The sequence below is a fragment of the Paramormyrops kingsleyae genome, chromosome 9, assembly GCF_048594095.1.
Source record: "Paramormyrops kingsleyae isolate MSU_618 chromosome 9, PKINGS_0.4, whole genome shotgun sequence".
Classification (NCBI taxonomy): Eukaryota; Metazoa; Chordata; class Actinopteri; order Osteoglossiformes; family Mormyridae; genus Paramormyrops; species Paramormyrops kingsleyae.
Window position 1 is genome coordinate 16,723,675 of NC_132805.1, and position 20,017 is coordinate 16,743,691.

The 20,017-nt window shown below is 40.8% G+C and overlaps 1 protein-coding gene across 7 annotated transcripts in view; it reads left to right on the forward strand.

Annotated features, from left to right (window-relative positions):
• The first annotated feature begins 1,196 nt into the window (after nucleotides 1-1,196).
• nphs1 (NPHS1 adhesion molecule, nephrin) overlaps nucleotides 1,197-20,017 on the forward strand; it is a 49,598-nt gene continuing 30,777 nt past the window's right edge. For 2 of the 7 annotated variants that reach the window (XR_011992999.1, XR_011993000.1), the window contains exons 1-4: nucleotides 1,197-1,474; nucleotides 3,254-3,328; nucleotides 4,198-4,392; nucleotides 6,806-6,928. Coding sequence is in view for 4 of the 7 variants with exons in the window: in XM_072716460.1 (XP_072572561.1) it covers nucleotides 3,280-3,328; nucleotides 4,198-4,392; nucleotides 6,806-6,928 (367 nt within the window). In the remaining 3 variants the exon portion in view is untranslated. Of the gene's footprint in view, nucleotides 1,475-2,756; nucleotides 2,900-3,253; nucleotides 3,329-4,197; nucleotides 4,393-6,803; nucleotides 6,929-20,017 lie in introns of those variants that run through there. The other 5 variants (XM_072716459.1, XM_072716461.1, XM_072716460.1 and 2 more) reach the window with 4 other exon arrangements.

The window sequence follows — 20,017 nt, forward strand, 5'->3', positions numbered from 1 at the left end:
TGAGTTCCCCTAGATCACGTTTCCATTTTCTTTTTTGTCCAGTTACAGTGGATGCTTGCCTGGCACTGCATTCATGTAGCCATTTTGTCCATTCAGACCATTGTTATTCTTTTTTCACTCTGCCTATGTGTATCATTATCTCATTTCTTTACTTCCCCTTCTCCTTCTTTCCATCTTGTATTATTGCTTTTCTACCTAAATTTCCCCTCCCTTTTGTATACTTCAGTTTTTCATTGAAATGTTAGTCTGGAAGCGGTGGTTCCTTTTTCCTTTTGCTCTGAGCTGCTGACAGTACTGCTGATGAACTCACTGATCCATCCGCATATCCACCCACACTGCCACCTCCCCTGGCCCCAAACAGCATAAATGAACCTCTTAGCCCTGCTGCTGTGCTTAATGATAGTCAGGAGTCCAGCTAGAACAACAATGTCCAGCTGTTAGCAGCTGTTCCTCCCACCTCTCACAGCCCCTCTCTATTATGTATCACTATCTCTGGGGGTCTAAAGTGTTAAACCAAAAAATTGTGCAATCGTTCCTTTGTAAAATAGTAACACGTATATCTTCTGTATTGGATTATTATTTATTGTGCACTATATCTTATTTTTGTGCTGTCTCAAATACAGTTAAGGCATTCATTCAGTCAGGATTTCTTGTTGAATAAAATGATTTGGTGGTCAGTAAAATCAGGCAATCAGAAACCGCACAGTGGCATTGCTAGTTAAACCCTGAAAGTATCCTACTGAGTGTGATTTGCAGAAAATGCGTGATACAAATAAGTCTACCTCCTACCTGTATTAAAAATGTTATTGAAATTCTGGCAACAATGTATCTGCAGCCTTGTCACAGCAGACGATGAGTCCAGGGTGGATTTCATGCACATTTCTGCAATTACTGTTCAGTTAGAGGCATAGAATAAGAAAAAAAGTTGAGTACTCTATGAAAATGAAGGAGTCCGCTGTGAAAATGAAGTCTGCCCTTTGAAGTGGTACAGATTCCCCTAGGAGTATTCAATACATAAAACAAAATGAAGAGAGCACTTCTTGTTCAATTTATTATTTATGAAAATAAATGTTAAGCTAAAGGCTGTAGCAGCAACTATGCTGCGTATGTTTTGAAGGGCAGTGGATCTCAGACTTCATATTCCCATCAAAAAAATTGACCTCACTGAACTACATACTGCGGTCTGACAAAGAAACAAGTCAGAGGATAAGAGTTGCATTTTCTGGGTTTTTCATTTTGGTTAGATTTGAATAATAACAAAGAAAAAAGTTAATAAAATAGCTTCTCCATTCCTGCACTGATGTGTTTTAAGGAGGAAGGGAGTTTTTTCATTGTCAGCTGTTTTCTGTTGTCATGTCCTCAATGTCCATTTGATATATTTTACTAGAGGGAGAGAGAGAGCAGGATTCCACTTACTTCCCCAAGAGAAGCAGCGCTGTGGAGAACAGGGGCTCCTCAACAGACCTGCACCCAGGTATGGCCTCCTTTCTGTTATACACATCAAAAAATGCTCTTTTTTCAAAGGTGGTATTGACAGTATGGATTGTGGGTTGGTGCAGTAGCTGTTCTCCTTCACGTACACATACACAGTTGAATTTCAGGGGCACAGTGATTTTAAATTACTTTGACCAAGTGTTGATGATTTAGCCCCTCTTGGATTTTGGGACATTCATGCTAGAAGTTAAGCTTAATGTTGTGCCATACCATTGCCATACCTGAGAAAATGCCAAATTTCATGGTGGCATGCCTTCAGGCTTATGGAGATTCCCAGAATAATATTTGGAATTCTCTTTTGTTTTAACTTTTTATTTGTGAAGAGCAAAAATTTTTGTACTAAGGTATGCAGATTCATCACGGATACCAATCAAGTGACATGAAACAAGTAGATAGTTGCATAATTAAACATCTGGGTGGAACAAGCCTCTGTGGGTGATTTTTCAACACTGTTTGGCAGAACCTGAAAACAAACTTTCCTTTTGTTAAGCAAAACAAGTGTACAGAAGATAATTATCTTATTTTTTATGGTTCTGAAGAGTTATAAGATGAAGATGTACACACTCTTTTCATAGTTGGGAGCAGTTAAAATCATTTTCTGCATGTTTTGTGATTTCGTGGTATTTCAATGCAAACTAAGCCTAGGACTTAGTGTATTTAGCCATTTGATGTTATACTAAGGGAATCTATTAAGATTCACCTAATATGGCATTTTTAAATGACTCCACTTTTAATTGTCCTAGTAAGGGCAAAGGGACCCTTTCAAATATTGAGCCCAGATTAATATTCAAAATATTTTGAAAGAGGACTGAGTAAAAATTTAGCTTAAGATAAAAGTTTTTATCTTATGCCTGAACTCACAATTTTAAATTATAACATAAGGAAAGACAAATATGGATCGTTCAGCAGTAAACAGATAAACCCCTGAGACAAGTGGAAGAGAAGGATGCTGTTCTACGTACATAGACATTTGTGTCATTTTTCTACTGCTATTCTGATTATTATGTTTCACATAATAGTTTTGTTTGAATGTGGGTTCATTTTTACTATCAAGCTACTTGGGTGTGTTTCTATGTGTTTATGGGCCTCTCACCACATATACAGTATGTTTGTATGTTCATGTTAAATCCTAGGGGTATGCTACCAGCAAAAACATCTTCTAACAGAAAAAATAAACAAAATAAAAATCTAATTAATTCTCTGCTCTGAAGTGATGATATTTTTCAAGTAATTAAGGATCCGATTTTTCTTTCGCTCTTTAGGTCACAGAGGTCAGAGAAGGCTCAGCTTTTCTCATTAAGAATAAAAAAGTGCTGAGTCATCCCACTTGTAGGCTTCTTTACACAGATTTCACCTACCACTTACACCATCAGAAGCTTGCAGCACGAGTCTTTAGATTTCAGAGGTGAGCGCTTTGCTATCATGCAGGCAAACTTCAGTCAGTATGTTCAAAGTGTCCATTCTGTAGAACAAATATTTGAGCATAGCAGCATACACATAAAAAAAAAGAAATCAAAGCCCATTATAAGCTGCATCTAATCAGTTGAAGGTCATTGCCAAAAGAATTGCCACATTTAATTTATTTAATGTACTGAGAAACAGCCTTAGTTTCAATTGAGAAAATCATATATTGATTCCAGTCCAGTAATCTTAAACCACCTAATCTTCTTTGTTTCTGACCTGTTAGAGATACTATAGAGCTGTGACTTGGATGTTCTTAATATCCATGCACTCTGTGACAGATTGTTTTACGTTCCAGGTCTGTGACTGATTAATCGTTCAGGCATGTTGCACGTTTGCTGGTCCTTCTTTCTCTCTTTCATTCACTTGTCAGGTAAGATAAAATAAATCAACCAATCAATACTGTGGTGAATGAAAAGTTAGCATCGGCAACAACACAAAGCAACTTAATATTTCATTGACCTAGCACATGTTGGTTGATTAATTTATATTGTACGTGTTGGTAGATTAAGTTTCTTAATCATGATTAATCACATATTCAGTCACGTTGCAATTTGTTGAAAATACATTTAGTTTTTATATACAGCATTATATTCAACAAATGTGCACTTATGGATCAAACACATGGCCAGAATAATTGTTAATGAGACACCATAATCTGCACATAGTTTTCAGACCAAAATTTATGTGCAATTTACATTTTTAAAAATGAAAAATGGAATAAGCGGCAGAATTGACAATAATGTTTCTATGTTTATGTTTTTTTTTAATCTACTCATGAATACCTTTAAGTTTTATGTGCTCTCTGTTCCCAATGGTGGAGTCAAATTCAGCATGAGCAATAAAAAGCAAAGGACTTCATTTTGTCATTAAAGGATCTTCATTGTTTTCTTGTTGTTTATAACTTTATAAACTGATGTAAATCAACAGCATATAATAAGTGTTCTCATGCATGCGCTGTGTAAATTGGGCTTCTAGTCTGAAATAAACTATGTGGTACAAAAAACTTGATAAATGCATTGTCCTGACCCCAATCAGGGCTCTGCTGTAGGCTGTACGTTAGCACAATTGAAAAATAATAACGTGTTATTCTTTTTAAAATTAATTGCACATGTTAACATGTTAACACTGACAGCCTGCTGCTGTGCGGATGTAATTTGCCTATTAAGATAATGTACCATTTCAGTGCTGTATACACTGATTGTTTACCTGCTGCCCTACACTGACACCATGCTCCCACAGCGGTGTGCTCTCAGCAAGCCTTCAGGACTCAGCCCAAGAATATAACCCTGAAAGTGGGGGCCGCAGTGGTGCTGAAGTGTGCCGTGTTGAGGCCCTCAGGTGTAGTGCAGTGGGTCAAGGACGGACTTCTTTTGGGGCCCCAGCGCAGTCTTCCTGGCTTCCCCAGATACAGCATGATTGGCAACAAGGAGAAAGGTGAGAAACTGGAGGAAAGGAAAGCTGGCAAATGAATGACACCGAGTTCCTGACACATTGCTGAACCCCTTAAAATCTCTGCTCATTATGTAGCATTTAATCTTGTGATTTTTATTTTATGCATATTCACCAGCCACATTATTAGGAATTATTTTCTAATACTGGGTAGGACCCCATTCAGAACAACCTGAATTCTTTGTGACATGCACTCAACACAGTTCTTAGAGCAGTGGTTGCCAACACTTCACCTGTGAGCTACTAGTACCTCACATGGAGCCAATGAGTAGCTCCCCATAACATTTCAGAAATAGGCTAAATTATGTTAAATTCATATTTTTCTCAATTTAGCTTATACATGTGGACACTGGTACATTACAAGGAATTCCACCTTGAATCTGGTTGATTTAGTTTCATCGTTTGCCACCTCCCTGGTTGATATAACCATGTAGCTAAGAAGGAATAGAAGTGGCTCTCACTGTAAATAAGGTTCAAGACCCCCACCTTTGAGATTCTGGTCCATTTGACATTGTGTCACATTATTCCTGCAGATTTATTCGCTGCACATTGATGCTGTAAAATCTCATGTTCCACCACATCCCAAAGATGCTTTATTCCATTCAGATCTGTTGACTTGGGAGACCACTGAAGTGCACTAAATTCATTGTCATGTTCATGGAAGCAGTTAGAGATGACTTTCTGATATGGCACATTATCCTTCTGGAAGCAGTTATTAGAAGAGGAGTAAATTGTGGCCATAAAGGGATGCACATGGTCAGCAACAATACTCAGATAACCTATGGCATTTAAGCAATGCTTGGTTGATATTAGAATGCCCAATATGTGCCAAGAAAACATTGCCTACATCATTACACCACCATTACCAGCCTGAAACAAGGAAAGCTGGGTCTATGGATTCATGTTTGTTTATGCCAGAGTACAACTCTTATATTTGCATGTTATAGCAGAAATCGAGATTAATTGGACAAGTTGATATTTTTTCCAGTCTTCAAGTTCCAGTGAGCGTGTACTTAACTGACAGGATGTAGTCTTCTACTATTGTAGCCCATTCACCTCATGGTCTGACATGATGTGTTTTCAGAGATTTTCTGCTCACAACTGTGGTAGAGGGTGGTTATTTCAGACAGTGTACCCTTCCTGTCAGCTTGAACTTGTGTGGCCATTCTCCTCTAACCTCTCTTCTCACAAACAAGGCATTTCCGCTAACAGAACTGCTGTTCTCTGGATGTTGTTTGTTTATTGCACCATTCTGTGTAATCCCTAGAGCACGAAAATCCCCGGAGATCAGCAGGTTCTGAAATACTCAGACCACCCTGTCTGGCACCAACAACCATGCCACAGTCAAATCACTTAGATCACATTTTCCCCCATTCTGATTTGTAATTTGGCCATTAACTGAAGCACTTAACTGATGTCTGCATGACTTTATGTGTTACACAGCTGCCACATGATCAGCTGATTAGATATTGGCATGAACATCCAGGTATACAGGTGTTCAAAATAAAGTGGCCACCACTATATTCCTGTATTCCAGATTTTGTGAGTAAGATACTAATGACATTTGATATGTAAAACTGAGAATAGTGCTGATAGTAGTGATGAGCTAATTATGTCATGAATTAAAGAATTGTAGAAAGGCATCTGTTCTGCTAATTGGTCATGTAAATTTCTGTGACAGAAGTTGGCTATGCTCCTGATTCTCAGACTGTTCTTTCATGATACCTCCTAGTGTACAGGTTCTGGGGAGCACAGGAATTAAAGGATATATAGTTAGGCAGGGTAAAAAAAAAGCTTGGATTGCATGATTACTGTACTTATTGCTTGTATCCAGGGAAGTTAATCTAGATATTACCATAATCCAGATTTACAGTACCATATATTCACTTCTATAGTAGAAGCAAGGGTTGAATGAACATTGAATAAATGAACATTACATTTATACAGTGCTTTAAAGACATCCAAAACACTTTACAGAACCAATGGGGAGCCACTTCAACCACCACCACTGTGTAGCACCCACCTGGATGATGCCACAGCAGCCATTCTGCACCAGTATGCTCACCACACAGTAGCTAAGATGGGGAAGGAGCAGGACAGAATTCACCAGTTAGACATAGGGGATGATTAGGTGGCCAGAATTGAAAAGGCCACAGTGGGCAAAGTAGTTAAGGCATTGGAGTACCAACCCCACTCTTTCAAAAGATGCTCAGGGATCTTTTATGACCTCAGAGAGGCAGAACCTCGGTTTAATGTCTCATCAGAAGGATGACACCATTTTAACAGCATAGCGTCCCCATTACTGCACTGGGACATTGAAAACTATATAGACCACAGAATGGGCTAACCTTTTGGCCACAACAACACCTCTTTCTGTCTTCCTCCCCATCTACTTTAGGAGAGTACCATCTTCAGATTGAAAAGGTTGCCTTGGAAGACGATTCCCCCTATGAATGCCAAGTAGGCCCGTCTGAAAGCAGCGGACCAATCATCTCTCATATTGTGTGCATCACTGTACTGAGTAAGCAAAACCAACTCTCCTGCATCTAATAAGTTAAAGGTGTGATCCATAATGTTGAGGTTAAAGTTTTAAATGTATATGAAGGCATTTCTTAAAACAATTCAATAATACAAATGTGGGGCAATATAATTTGAGTTTGACCAGCAAAATATTTCATTTTTGTAGGGTTGTGACATGAAATTAATATATTAAAATAGTGAACAAATGGCTACAGACTGAAGCCACTACCATGCTGTTGACTCGGAGATCTTCTGGTAAATGGCAAATGGCAAACGGCAGGTGTTTGACTCCTTTTTCCCAGTCAGTGATAGAGTCCTGTCCAGAGACCCTTCATAACCCCTGGCTGCACCATATGCCCTGTGGTCAGAATCACATAGACATAACCCTGTAGATTATATTGCTGGAAAAATGATTTGCTAGTACATATTTTGTTGTCAGACTGAATATAACATTGCCTTGGCCACTCCCTGCTGATCTGACCTAATAAGGAAAAAAATAATCAAAAGAGCAAGGGAGTAAATGGGAAGTCTTGCATAAAATTTTTGTAGCCGTGTGACTGGTTGTCACCTTTTGTTAAACATCATACTCCGATATTCTCTGCTTCTTTCCGCCTCATTCCTCACTTTCTTGTGGGAGAGAGTCCATATGCAGGAAGCCCTTTAAAAATGCCCTTTTAAAGATGCTGCACTTCGTTAACTTCTCTTTCTCTCGCCTGCATTTCCGTAGTCTGTGTACATATGAGGGGGGGTCAGTTGCCATAGCAACACGGATGGGTCTTTGTCTGCTTTCCCAAGGAGAACACAACGGTCTTTCCTGACATCACGAGAGACAGAGGAATAAAACCGAGGGAGAGTAACAGAAGCTCTTTCTCATCCTCCTCCTCGGCCCCTCCTCTCCTTGCTCTCCGCCTGGCTGCGTGCTAACCTATTATCCAGCCACTCGAACAGCAGGACTCAGTCCCACATCTATCACTGACAGGGCCGAGGGAGAGTCACTGTTCCACACAGTCAGGGACATTATGATAGATAAAGAGAGCCTGCGTATATAGCACTGTAGCACCTGTAGCTAGATCATGCTTATAAGTAGACATAAGGGCCAGAAAGACTGGCCCAACTGATTTCACGGTGCAAAGGAAGGGATTTCGGATGTGCAGAGTTACACGCATTGTTTGCATTTCCTGGCGTTGCAGTGAATATAAGGGGATTTCTCAGCAGTAAATATCTCGGAGGGTCATGGTTTTTGCCTAGTTGAACCACTATAAATTTTATTAACCATTATGGCTTTCCAAATAAGCCAGGGGTTTCAAACTCCTGTCCTGGGGTGGGGGGCAGCGTCCTGTGTGGCTTAGTTCTTGAATGATTCAGCTCAAGAGCTGTGTGGTAATTAGCAAGTTGAATCAGGTGTGTTAAACGAGGGTAAGCCAAAAACTGTGCAGGGTTCCTGCCCTCCAAGACTGGAGTTTGACACCCCTGCTATAAGCAGATAGGTTAAGTATTTGGAATGTAAATATTTACAGTTTATTTATTGCATTTATCCCTGTACTTTTTTTTTTTTGAGAAGACAGAGTTAGTTCCTGGAGCAATTGGGGTTAAGGGTCTTGCTCAGTATCCCAATGCTAACATTACACTGCAGACCATGGGATTTCAGAAGGCGCCCTTCTGCTCACAGACACAGCATCCTAGCCTGCCAAACTTCAAAAATCTTTGTCTTTCAAACTCTTAATACTGGGCCACAGAGAGTCTGGAGACTATCCCAGGAAGCATAGTGCACAAAGCAGGGAGACACCCTGAACAGGATGCCAGTCTGTTGTACATACTGTACATTGTCACACACTATGGACGGTTTACAGACACCTACTGACTGTATGCCTTGAGACAACAGAAGAAGAAAACTTACCCTTGGATGAAAATGCAAATTCCAGACAAACACATAGGATTCCCAAACTTGGAGGTTTGACCGTCACTTATTAGCTACATTCATCCTTCTGTACCTCTAATAATTGTTCTTCCTTAAAGCAGGAGCAGAATCAAGCAAAGGTTGGGCAAATATGGTTACTACTTGTCTCCTCTCTGAGGAGTCCACAGCCATTGGTTTTGAAGGCCTTCAGTGTGCCCAGATGGTTTTCAATGCTTTCCATTGTCATACCACTTACAGTGCCAAAAAATTACATTAAATTCACCTCTATTTTTTTCTGTATAAATGTAATGAAAAAATAATTCCTCCACATAGTCTGAAGAAAAAAAGTCAACATAAGCTCCAAACTGGATTCTTCCATCAATATGAGATGCATTATGCCCTGCTAATTCAAGATACATCACCTGAGGCATAAAGTAGCCACGAGGGAGGAAAAATGTCAATAACCTTACTCTGTAAGCCAACAAAGAGAAATGCGGAGAGATTCCTATAAGAGAGGCATTACTCCTACATTTTCTGTAATCCTGCAGAGCTTTAAACGAGGATTATTGCTCTAGCCAGATCAAGCGCGCCCTCACAGTCCATCAAAGCAATCATTTGATGGATACTCTCTTTTGGCTAGTTTCAACAAAAATTTGTACTAAGATCTGTTCAGAATTATTCTGGAATCATCAAAGTCATAGATTATTCTAGTTTTTTTCATGAATTAAACAATTTTCAACACTATGAGTTACATCCATAATGACAAGAGATTATATAAAGACAAAATGATCAGAATATATTTAATTCCAAATTTAAATTCATGAGAAATTTCTGAGTGTAGGCTTGTCTGAAATAAGGACCCATCTAATTAAACAACATTTTCACTTTTTTCAGCGTCACACCGCAATATGTAATCATTTAGCTTAAATAACATATATAATTAGAAATAATAAGTATTTTTGGGGACCTCATAAATATTTGATTAATATAAAAGCTATAGGAAGTTGTAGGAGTTACATCACATAAGGAAACTCTCTGAGAATCCTAACTGGAGAATCCTAGTGTGAAAGCAATAAAACCAAGCTGCAGCCCATTGGAAGGGAAACTCCTTATTGGCACGATAATCAAAATGAGATACCCTATAGCCACTGAGCTGTCGCTTCAGTCACGACTCTCTTTACTAAAGCAGAAACTGTCATCTAAGGTCGACAAAGAGTAGTTAAGCTATTGAGAGTTGATGATGTCCAAATGGGAGATGGGAGATGAGTACAGCTGTATTTCATTGGCAAACACCTGCCCCCTCCCCTGTTCTGCACTGGGGAAATACAGGAATCAGAGAAAGGTGCCTTATTCACTGGCTCTCTGCTTCCCACCTGAGCCCTCAGATGCTGACGCCAGAGTATAAGCGTGTGTGTCTTTGTTCATCCATATGCCAGTGTATTCTTGTCTGAGTGTTTCTTGGTTTTTTGCACTTTGTGTATCTGCATTTGTTTTTTTCCCCTCATACTCTCTGAAATGTGCTTAATTGTGGCCTTCTATGCATTAATATTATATATTCTTTTCAACAAATGTGTCCATTTGACGAGTGATGTGGCTGCATATATGTGGTGTATGTGTTGTTGCTGAAGTGTGTTGATTAAACAGCAGCTGCTCTGGCTATTTGCTTTTTAACTTCCATCTGTATTTACACATCACATCAGTTGTTTTTCATCGCTTATGGGCTGTTTGTGTTTACAAATATCCTCTCTCTCTCTCCTCAGCCCTACCCACCCACTCCTCTGTGTTTGTCTGATGAACCCACTGCTGCATTTCACTGTCTGTCTGTCACCTGAATGGCTGCTGTAGGGTTTGGGTGTCTAAGTCCATGAGGTGAGGGGCTCAGGTGGGATTATACGCCTCTCCCACGGCTCACCAGAACACCTCTTATTTGTGGGCCTCTGCTTGCCAACCTGAGTAGCTGTACAGCCCGCACTGTTATTCTGCAGAGCTCAACTACAATGAGTGTGTGTGTGTGTGGGGGGGGGGGGTGAGAAGAGAGAGGAGGCAGGATGGAAGGAGCCTGAGACAGACTGAGAAATGGAGAGGTTGGTACAAACGCAGGGTAACATTTTTAAGAAAATGGTTGGGGAGATAGGGGGTGGGGAGATGAATGAAAGGGGGCAAAGAGAGTAGGGTTATTTAAGTTAGTGGTACACCAAGACAAAAAGGAAAAAAAATTGAAAAGAAGCAGGATGCTTTTGAAAGGGGAGAAGTGCAACTGTATCATTATTTCTTATTTTGGTGAATTTTTGTGGTTTTGGCAGACTTCCTCTGTGCCAAGTGATGCAGTCCATAATATATAATATTGTCTGGAGACATGCAGCTGATGACTCCATTGAAAATGCACTGGCTGTCAATAACTGCATGACAAAGTTAATGGTTTAAGAAGAAATGCTTCCTATTATATCTGCCTTGGGTTCTGCAGTGACAATCCAGAGAGATCCAATTGCTTCCTCTAAATCAGTTTTAAGCCTGAGCTGCATCATTTTCATCTCTGTGAAGAAATAACTAACACTGCTGGCTGAGTATGACAACATCTCCCCCTAGTGGTACTCGTAGAGTATCGGGCTTAGTGAAAGCAATGTTTAAGACTTTATAGCACTGTTTCCAAGAACATTTGTGGAAACCCACCAAACAAAAGGAATTCACAAATGGTAATGAACCGAAAAACTCTGAAAGGTATAGAATAAACAAAGAAATTCCCAGGTTAGTCTTTTAGATACACTGAGTCTTTCAACAAAAGATCATCAGCCCACATCCTGTAAAGCCTAGCCAAGTCAGAGTTGAGTGTATGGTTCACTAGTGTCTGCTGAAGTCTGTAAATCTGAAAGCATTTTCCGGATTGGCAAAAGCAAATACATGCTTCAAGTTAAGTCAGCCCATCACCAAAGAAGTCCTTGAGTACTCCAGTCAAAGAAAAACTGCCAAGCCAAGTAGATGCAGGACAGTACTGTGTAGCCCCGACGTGCAGCACTCACAGAAGAATGGCTTTAATGACCGAACACAGACTGAGACTGAGGGAGCAAGATCACATACCTCTCTAACACACATGTGATTGTCTGTAGGTGTTTTTTTTGAGCGGGGGGGTGCAGACCTGGAAGTTTTCAGAAGGCTGTTGCCATCCCAAGTCAAGTCTACTCAAGTCCAAGTTAACTACAGTAGATGTAACAACACAGAGACAAATCTAATGAGTAAAATATGACTTTACTGCTTTTATTTTTATGTTTTGTACAATAAATTTTGATTTATTGTGATCAATTGTAGTGGAAGCAGTACTACATTATAGCTGGTATTCCACATTGCTATACAAACAACTTCTATAATTATTTTGGTTTGGTGACAGAAACACGAATGTGAAGTCTGCCACAATCTGCACAGGCATTAATGGTAGGGATTATCAAACCTTCCGATTCGATATTATATCTATCTTTGTTTATGGTTTTGATTAGTAGCGCTGGAAGTAGGGTGCTGAGGGTACTTCAGTACTCAGCCCACCTGGTTGTTGGTAGTAATGCAGTGTCAGATTACTGTTCAGCAACGTGCCCATGCCTATAATTTTCATAAAAGAAAAACATAGTTATGTTAATTATCTCACAATGGGTCAAAGATGACTTTATGATTATATCTTGAACAATTTGGATATCAGAGCATCGATGAAGGAGTTCATTAACACCACAAAGGAAATAAAGTCATTCTTTAGGTCACTGTGACCATCCATACAAACTATTCTTGTGATATTAGATGAGCTCTGTGGTTGTTTAAAAACAAACCTGCTGCCCCATAGCACAAGTAGTTTTGTAATTTCAAAATATGATGGTTTGCAGTTGTTAACTGTTATGTTGTAGCAATCAATAGCTTTCTGATTCTAAGCGTAGCGCCATTTTTGTTGTTTGTTCCCTTAGATGACACAAAACCATCAAGACAATTTTTTTAAATATTTTTTTAATGCGTTGTACTTTTTTAATGTGTTGTGTTTTCTTAGTGTGTTGCGGTTTTCACAATGGAAGTGCTCCACGCCACAGGGAGGGATATTCGACCAGATGATCAAGGTTGTGTACAAGATGGACCATTAGGGCTGGGTGGCATACCGATATATTTTTAAAATAAGATATAGGATGACACAATCCTGTTTATATCGATTTGTTGTGTAATAAAATTAGGGCTCTGTTAAAGATTCTCAGAGACAAAAATACTTCTTGGTTCTAAGCAACGTGAAAGGTTCGGTCATGATGTTGCACAGAACGCAAAAATCACAGCTACAATCAACCCAGGGTGCAATTCACAAAAGCTCTGTTTGGCACCTTACATAGTTGGAGCCATTCTGTTGCATGGTTCCAACTATGTAAGTTGCTAACGTAGTTAGTGTCACATCCATCCCACTCCGCCTGTCTGATTGCCACGTTTCCTCTCAGCCATGGCTCTAAACAAGCCAAGCATGGGGCTCTTTAGTCTTACCTCTTGCCCTCCTGTTAACCCGTCACAGCTGCCATGTGTTTGCCCCATTTTTAGTCAGGTATATTAGTGTCTCCCAGTCTTGGCCTCCCTGTTCAGCCATAGTAGCTTATGCGTACCCATCCTGTTTACCCAGTGCTTGAAGTGGGAAAAAATAAGTGCAGGAACTCTAATTTTCCAACATTTGACATTTGTGCGGTGAAAAAAAAAAAAAAGTCTTTAGGATGTGTTGGTTCAAAAACTATTTTAATTTAATCATTCTTCCAAGCAATAACCTATAGGCATAGGCTACTTTTTTCTGATTCACAAATGGAATACTGAAAAACCATTAAAACAACATGAACCAGACCAGTGTGATACTTGTAGGCCTAACAATAGACTAGGGCTAAAGCTGATGTGATTGGTTGACACTCAGTGGATGCATATGATAGGGCATTGTCGTGGCTCGTGGGTAATGTAGTCTTTTATCGGTCTTGTGATATTGTCTATTCTCGGGCCACTGTCGCTGCGTCAGATCAGTTTCAGTAAGTACCAGAATGCAGAAAAAAGTAGCGGAACCCAAAAGACGAAAATACAGAAGTTCCAGAACTGCGTTCCGCTGCGTTCCGGCCCACTTGAAGCACTGTGTTTACCTCAATAAACACCCCCTATGGGGGGGGGGGGGGAGTTTGAACGTTTTGATGCCATGACAAGTTAGTAGCTATGCTTTTGGGAGATGTACCTCCATTCAGTTTGCAACTCACTGGGATTTTCATGGAGGGAAAAGGCCAGGAATATTGTTGTCTCACATGTGGTGAGATCTATTTTTTAGATGTGTTTTACATGTTTTTACATGTGTGTTAACCCGTAGAACCCGATAAACGGAAAATGCGTTGATTTTTCACACCCATTAATCTCAGGCTTGTAACTTTGGATAGGTATAACGCACAGACACAAATCACATATATAAGAACATAAGAAATTTTGGGCCATTTGGCCCATCAAGCTCGTTTGGGGAGAACTTAACTAATAGCTCAGAGTTGTTAAAATCTTATCTAGCTCTGATTTAAAGGAACCCATGGTTTTAGCTTCCACTACACTAGCAGGAAGACTATTCCATACTCTAACTACACGCTGTGTAAAGAAGTGCTTCCTCAAATTTGTTTTAAAATGTTCTCCTGGTTGGAATCGAGAGAAATTACTCGATCCAGTAACATTGTGTGCTAAAGTATACCAGAGTAATCCTGCCGCAATGGCAGGATATACAGTATATATAAACATGTCTGTACATATAAACACACATGTCCTACTAAAACAGAACCAAGAAAAAAATTAAATAAAATCAATTTCCAAATACCATGTGGGTTATATCCTCCCCCCACTCAAAAAATATGACATCCCTGTCATATTATCCTGTCCAGAACTGCAATAATTCCAAAATTTGCTTATGCAAGGAGATTAAGCACTCATGAATTACCATGCTATTAACTGGCAAGTTAACAATCTGAGGTCTACAACCTATGTAGGAGCCCACTTGGTAGTCACTTAGGTAAGCTGGGGGGATCCGTCTCCTTTGAGGCCTACCTTGTGCTGGGGTAGAACTCCCATTAGTTTCTCCATCGAACTCATAACTAGATAAAAATTCAGGAGCTTCTGGATTTAAGGAAGTTTCGATAAATGGCTCACTACCTCCCAGTGATCTTGACTCGTTCTGCATCACAGACTGTTTTTCTGCATCTGACATGAGTGTACACTCTAGCCCAGACTCATCATTGCCTCGTGTGGAAATCTGAGTAATCGGAACATGCCCTGTGTCTGACAAGAACCCTATCGCCAACATCTAAGGGCATAGCCGTTACTTTAGAATCCCACCGTTTTTTGTTCAGATTCTGACGTTTTTCTGCATTCTTTGAGGCTAAGTTATACGCATACTTAAGTCTGCTTTTAAGGTCACGCACATAGTGCGAGTGTGTTTTAGAATCATGACCACGGGGACTAATCCCAAAACATAAGTCAATTGGAAGTCGGGGTTGTTGTCCGAACATTAGAAGGAACGGTGCCTCACCCGTAACATCATTCTTTGTGCAATTATAGGCATGCACCAACGGCCTTACATACTTCCTCCATTCTTAAGAACATAAGAACATAAGAAATTTACAAACGAGAGGAGGCCATTCGGCCCATCAAGCTCGTTTGGGGAGAACTTAGCTAATATCTCAGAGTTGTTAAAATCTTATCTAGCTCTGATTTAAAGGAACCCATGGTTTTAGCTTCCACTACAATAGCAGGAAGACTATTCCATACTCTGACTACACGCTGTGTAAAGAAGTGCTTCCTCAAATTTGTTTTAAAATGTTCTCCCGCTAATTTCCACTTATGGCCACGAGTTCTAGTATTTAGACTAATATTGAAATAGTCATTTGGCTGAACAGCATCCAGACCCGTTAGAATCTTATAGACCTGAATCATATCCCCCCTTAGTCTCCTTTGCTCAAGGCTGAACAGATTCAGTTCCGCTAACCTCTCCTCGTAAGACATTCCTCTAAGACCAGGAATCATTCTCGTAGCTCTTCGTTGCACCTTTTCTAAGGCAGCAATGTCCTTCTTGAGGTATGGTGACCAAACCTGCACACAGTATTCTAGGTGGGGTCTTACCAAGGAATTATATAAGTGTAACATCACCTCCCTTGACTTAAACTCCACACATCTAGAGATATAACCCAACATTCTGTTCGCCTTTTTTATTGCTTCCCCACATTGGCGAGAGTGGGACATGGAAGCATCAACATACATACCGAGATCTTTCTCGTAATCAGCTACCTTTATTTCAGTGGAACCCATAAAATATCTGTACTGTATATTTCTGCTCCCTGCATGGATTACCTTACATTTATCTGTGTTAAATTTCATCTGCCAAGTATCAGCCCATTCGCTAATTAAATCCAGATCCCGTTGAAGCCTCTCTGCTGCTTGATTAGTATCTGCTACCCCGCCCACCTTAGTGTCGTCTGCAAATTTAACCAGTTTACTGTATGTATTCGTGTCAATATCATTAATGTAAATTAGGAACAATAGTGGTCCTAAAATTGAACCCTGCGGTACCCCACTATAAACGGAGGCCCACTGTGACATAGTGCCTCTAATAACTACTCGCTGCTTCCTATCAGTTAGCCAGTTTTTGATCCAAGCTGCCACAGTTCCTAAAATTCCTGCAGCTTTAAGCTTTAACAAGAGCCGTTTGTGGGGGACAACATCAAAGGCTTTCTGGAAATCTAAGTAAATCACATCATAGGCCTTTTTGTGATCAATTTCACTTGTAGCTTCCTCAAAGAACTCAAGCAGATTCGTTAAGCAGGATCTACCTCTCCTAAATCCATGTTGGCTATCCTTTATAATGTTATTTGCATCTAGGTAATCTACCATTTTCACTTGAATTATAGCTTCCATTATTTTTCCAGTAATGCTAGTTAAACTGATTGGCCTATAGTTTGCTGGATTACTTCTATCCCCTTTTTTGAATATGGGTGTTATATTAGCATGCTTCCAATCTGATGGTACCACACCCGCAGATAACGATTTCTGGAATATTAAAGTCAAAGGTTGGCTAATAATATCCCTCATCTCTTTCAAGACTAAAGTCTTCTTTTTTCTTTTCCTCCAAAGTCCCTAACAAATCAAGTAGAGTCCGGTTAAACCTTTCTACTGGGTTGCCCCTGGGGTGGTAAGGTGTAGTGCGTGATTTAACAATGCCTGCTAACTTACACAATTCTGCTATCACCTCTGCCTCAAAGCACGCCCCCTGGTCACTATGTAAACGGCATGGAAATCCATAATGGCAAATGAAATTCTCCCACAGTACTGCAGCCACCGTTCTAGCCGTTTGATCTCGGGTTGGGTATGCTTGGGCGTACTTGGTGAAATGGTCAGTTATGACTAAGATATGCCTAGTGTCTTTTGTATCAGGTTCCAATGACAAGAAATCCATACACAGAAGTTCAAGAGGGCTTCTGACATTGATATTCACGAGTTTAGCTGCCTTTTGAACTTTGCTTTTGCGTCTTACACATCGCTCACACGCCCTACACTTTGCTTCTATATACCGCATCATTTTAGGCCAATAAAATCTGGCCCTTGCCAACTCCACTGTCCTCTCAATGCCCATATGCCCCACTTCATCATGCACACCCCTAAATGCTCTCTCTCTTTGACTCTGAGGCACAACCAGCTGATGAGAATCCTCACCTATATGATTGCGCACTCTGCGATATAACACCCCGTCTATGAGTTCTAACCTGGATCTCTCCCTCAGAAACAAAAGTACATCTGGTTGCTCACACGTTTTATCCAATACATGGGAATCCAGAGTCAAAAGCTGTACGAGTGCCAGACTAGCATCTTCTCCCTGCAACTTCTGCCAATCTTTGCTGGAAAACCCAAGCAATGTAGGCTGTCCAGGCCATAATACTGGCTCCTCCAGGTCCTCCGGAACCGCACTGTCATCACAGAGCAGTGTCTCTACAGCCGGGATGAAATTCTCTGCTATCGTCTCGTCTCCACCTTCAGACACCACAAGAGCCCTAACCATGTGACTCGCACATAAAGTGCTCACTGCATTGCTATCCAAAACGTTACACTCATCAGGGACTAGCTTAGCACGATCAAGCATGCTGGCTATTCTCTTATCTATCTCGTCCACCTCCTCCTCCAAAGGTGGTGTGTGCGGCCGCCGTGAGAGACCATCAGCATCCCCATTGCGCGTGCCCGATTTATAGTGGATGTCAAATTTATATGCAGATAGAGCAGCAAGCCATCTATGACTGGTGGCGTCCAATTTGGCGCTGGTCAATACATAAGTTAATGGATTATTATCCGTCAACACTTTGAAGATGGCACCATACAAGTAATCGTGGAATTTTTCGCAGACCGCCCACTTAAGCGCGAGAAATTCCAACTTGTGAGCCGGATAATTTCTTTCTGACTTAGAAAGTCCACGACTAGCATACGCCACTACTCTGGTCTGGCCATCTTGGATCTGATAAAGCACCGCACCCAAACCTGTGGTGCTGGCATCAGTGTGCAGAATATAAGGAAGCCGCCAATCTGTGAAACCCAGTATGGGGGCTGCTGTGAGCTTCTCAATAACAAGCTCAAAAGCCTTCTGACACTCCTCAGTCCAGCATTCACCTAAAAATTGTGACTTAGAGCGGGGAGCATACTTACTGCCACTACGACGGGTAGAGAACTCTCCTTTCAGCAGCTCATTCAAAGGACTGACAATGCGTGAGTAGTCATGTACAAATCTATGGTAATAACCTGAAAACCCCAGGAAAGACCTAAGGTCTCTGACCGTCCGTGGCTGAGGCCACTCCCTAATGGCAGATACTTTATCAGGATCAGGTTGAATACCGTGCTCTGAAATAACATGACCAAGGTATTTTACCGAGGTCTGGAAAAATTTACATTTGGATGGAGATAATTTGAGGCCAAAATCTGTGATACGTTTTAGAACTCTCATTAGCCTCTCCTCATGCTCCTCCAATGTACTCGAAAAAATTATCAAGTCATCCAGAAACGCAATTACCTCCTGGAGATTTATGCCTGCCATTACTTTCTCCATAGTCCTCTGAAAAGAAGCTGGAGAGTTTGTTAGCCCTTGAGGTAACTTACGAAACTGCCAGTTTCCAAAAGGGGTGGTGAACGCGGTTTTATGTCTATCTGAAGGTTCCACATCCAGTTGGTAGTACCCACTTTTGAGGTCCAAGACACTAAACCATTTAGACCCTGACAGCAAAGTAAACGTTTCCTCAATACGAGGTAGTGGGTATGCATCCTTCTTGGTGAAACCATTCAGCTTCCGGTAATCTACCACCATCCTAAGATCTCCATTCTTCTTTCGGACTAGCACTACAGGTGAGGCGTAAGGGCTAGTAGATTCTTCTATCACTCCTGCCGTTAATAGGTCATGCAAATGTTTCCGTAAGTCATTAAAATCAGCAGGGGAAACCCGTCTGGTTCGTTCCTTAAAGGGAAGGTGAGGTTCTAGCTCAATGTGATGAGTGACACCAGTCATGTGTCCGATATCTAGATCATGCCTAGCAAATGCGTTTGACACCTCTTTTCGAATCCTGTTCTCTATGTGGCCTCTCAATTCAACTGGTATAGGACTATCTCCAAAATCCAAATTCACCACATCAGTTTTAGAGCTGACATCCTCATGAGAGGAGACCAGATGCAAATGCGCACCTTGTAGCGCCGCAGTTCGTGATTCCGCATCAGTAATGGATGAGACAGGTACCACCCAGTCAAGCAGAGAACATTCCGCAATGACAGCCTTTGGCCGCAAAGTTATATCGTGCTGGGACACATTTTTAACCACTAGTTTAAGTGCATTACAAGACCTATCATTCATATCTACTATCTGATCATACACCACAAACCCACCTGGAATAGGGCTTTCCTCCAAACCACTCACAAGGGCCCGGCATGCAACTACTCCATGCTTCATATGACACATGCCTTTCAGGACCTTCGACTCCCCATTCTTTACACATACTGGAAGCTTTCCACTCAGTGTCACCCTCAAAACATTATTTTTCTTAGCCTGCTCTTTATACTTGGACTGTCTACTATACTCTGAATAGACCATGGCCCAGTTAGTATGAATGGGCAGAGACATTAAGAAGCGCTGGCCCCCCTTCTTTCTACAATCCTGAATCAACTGAC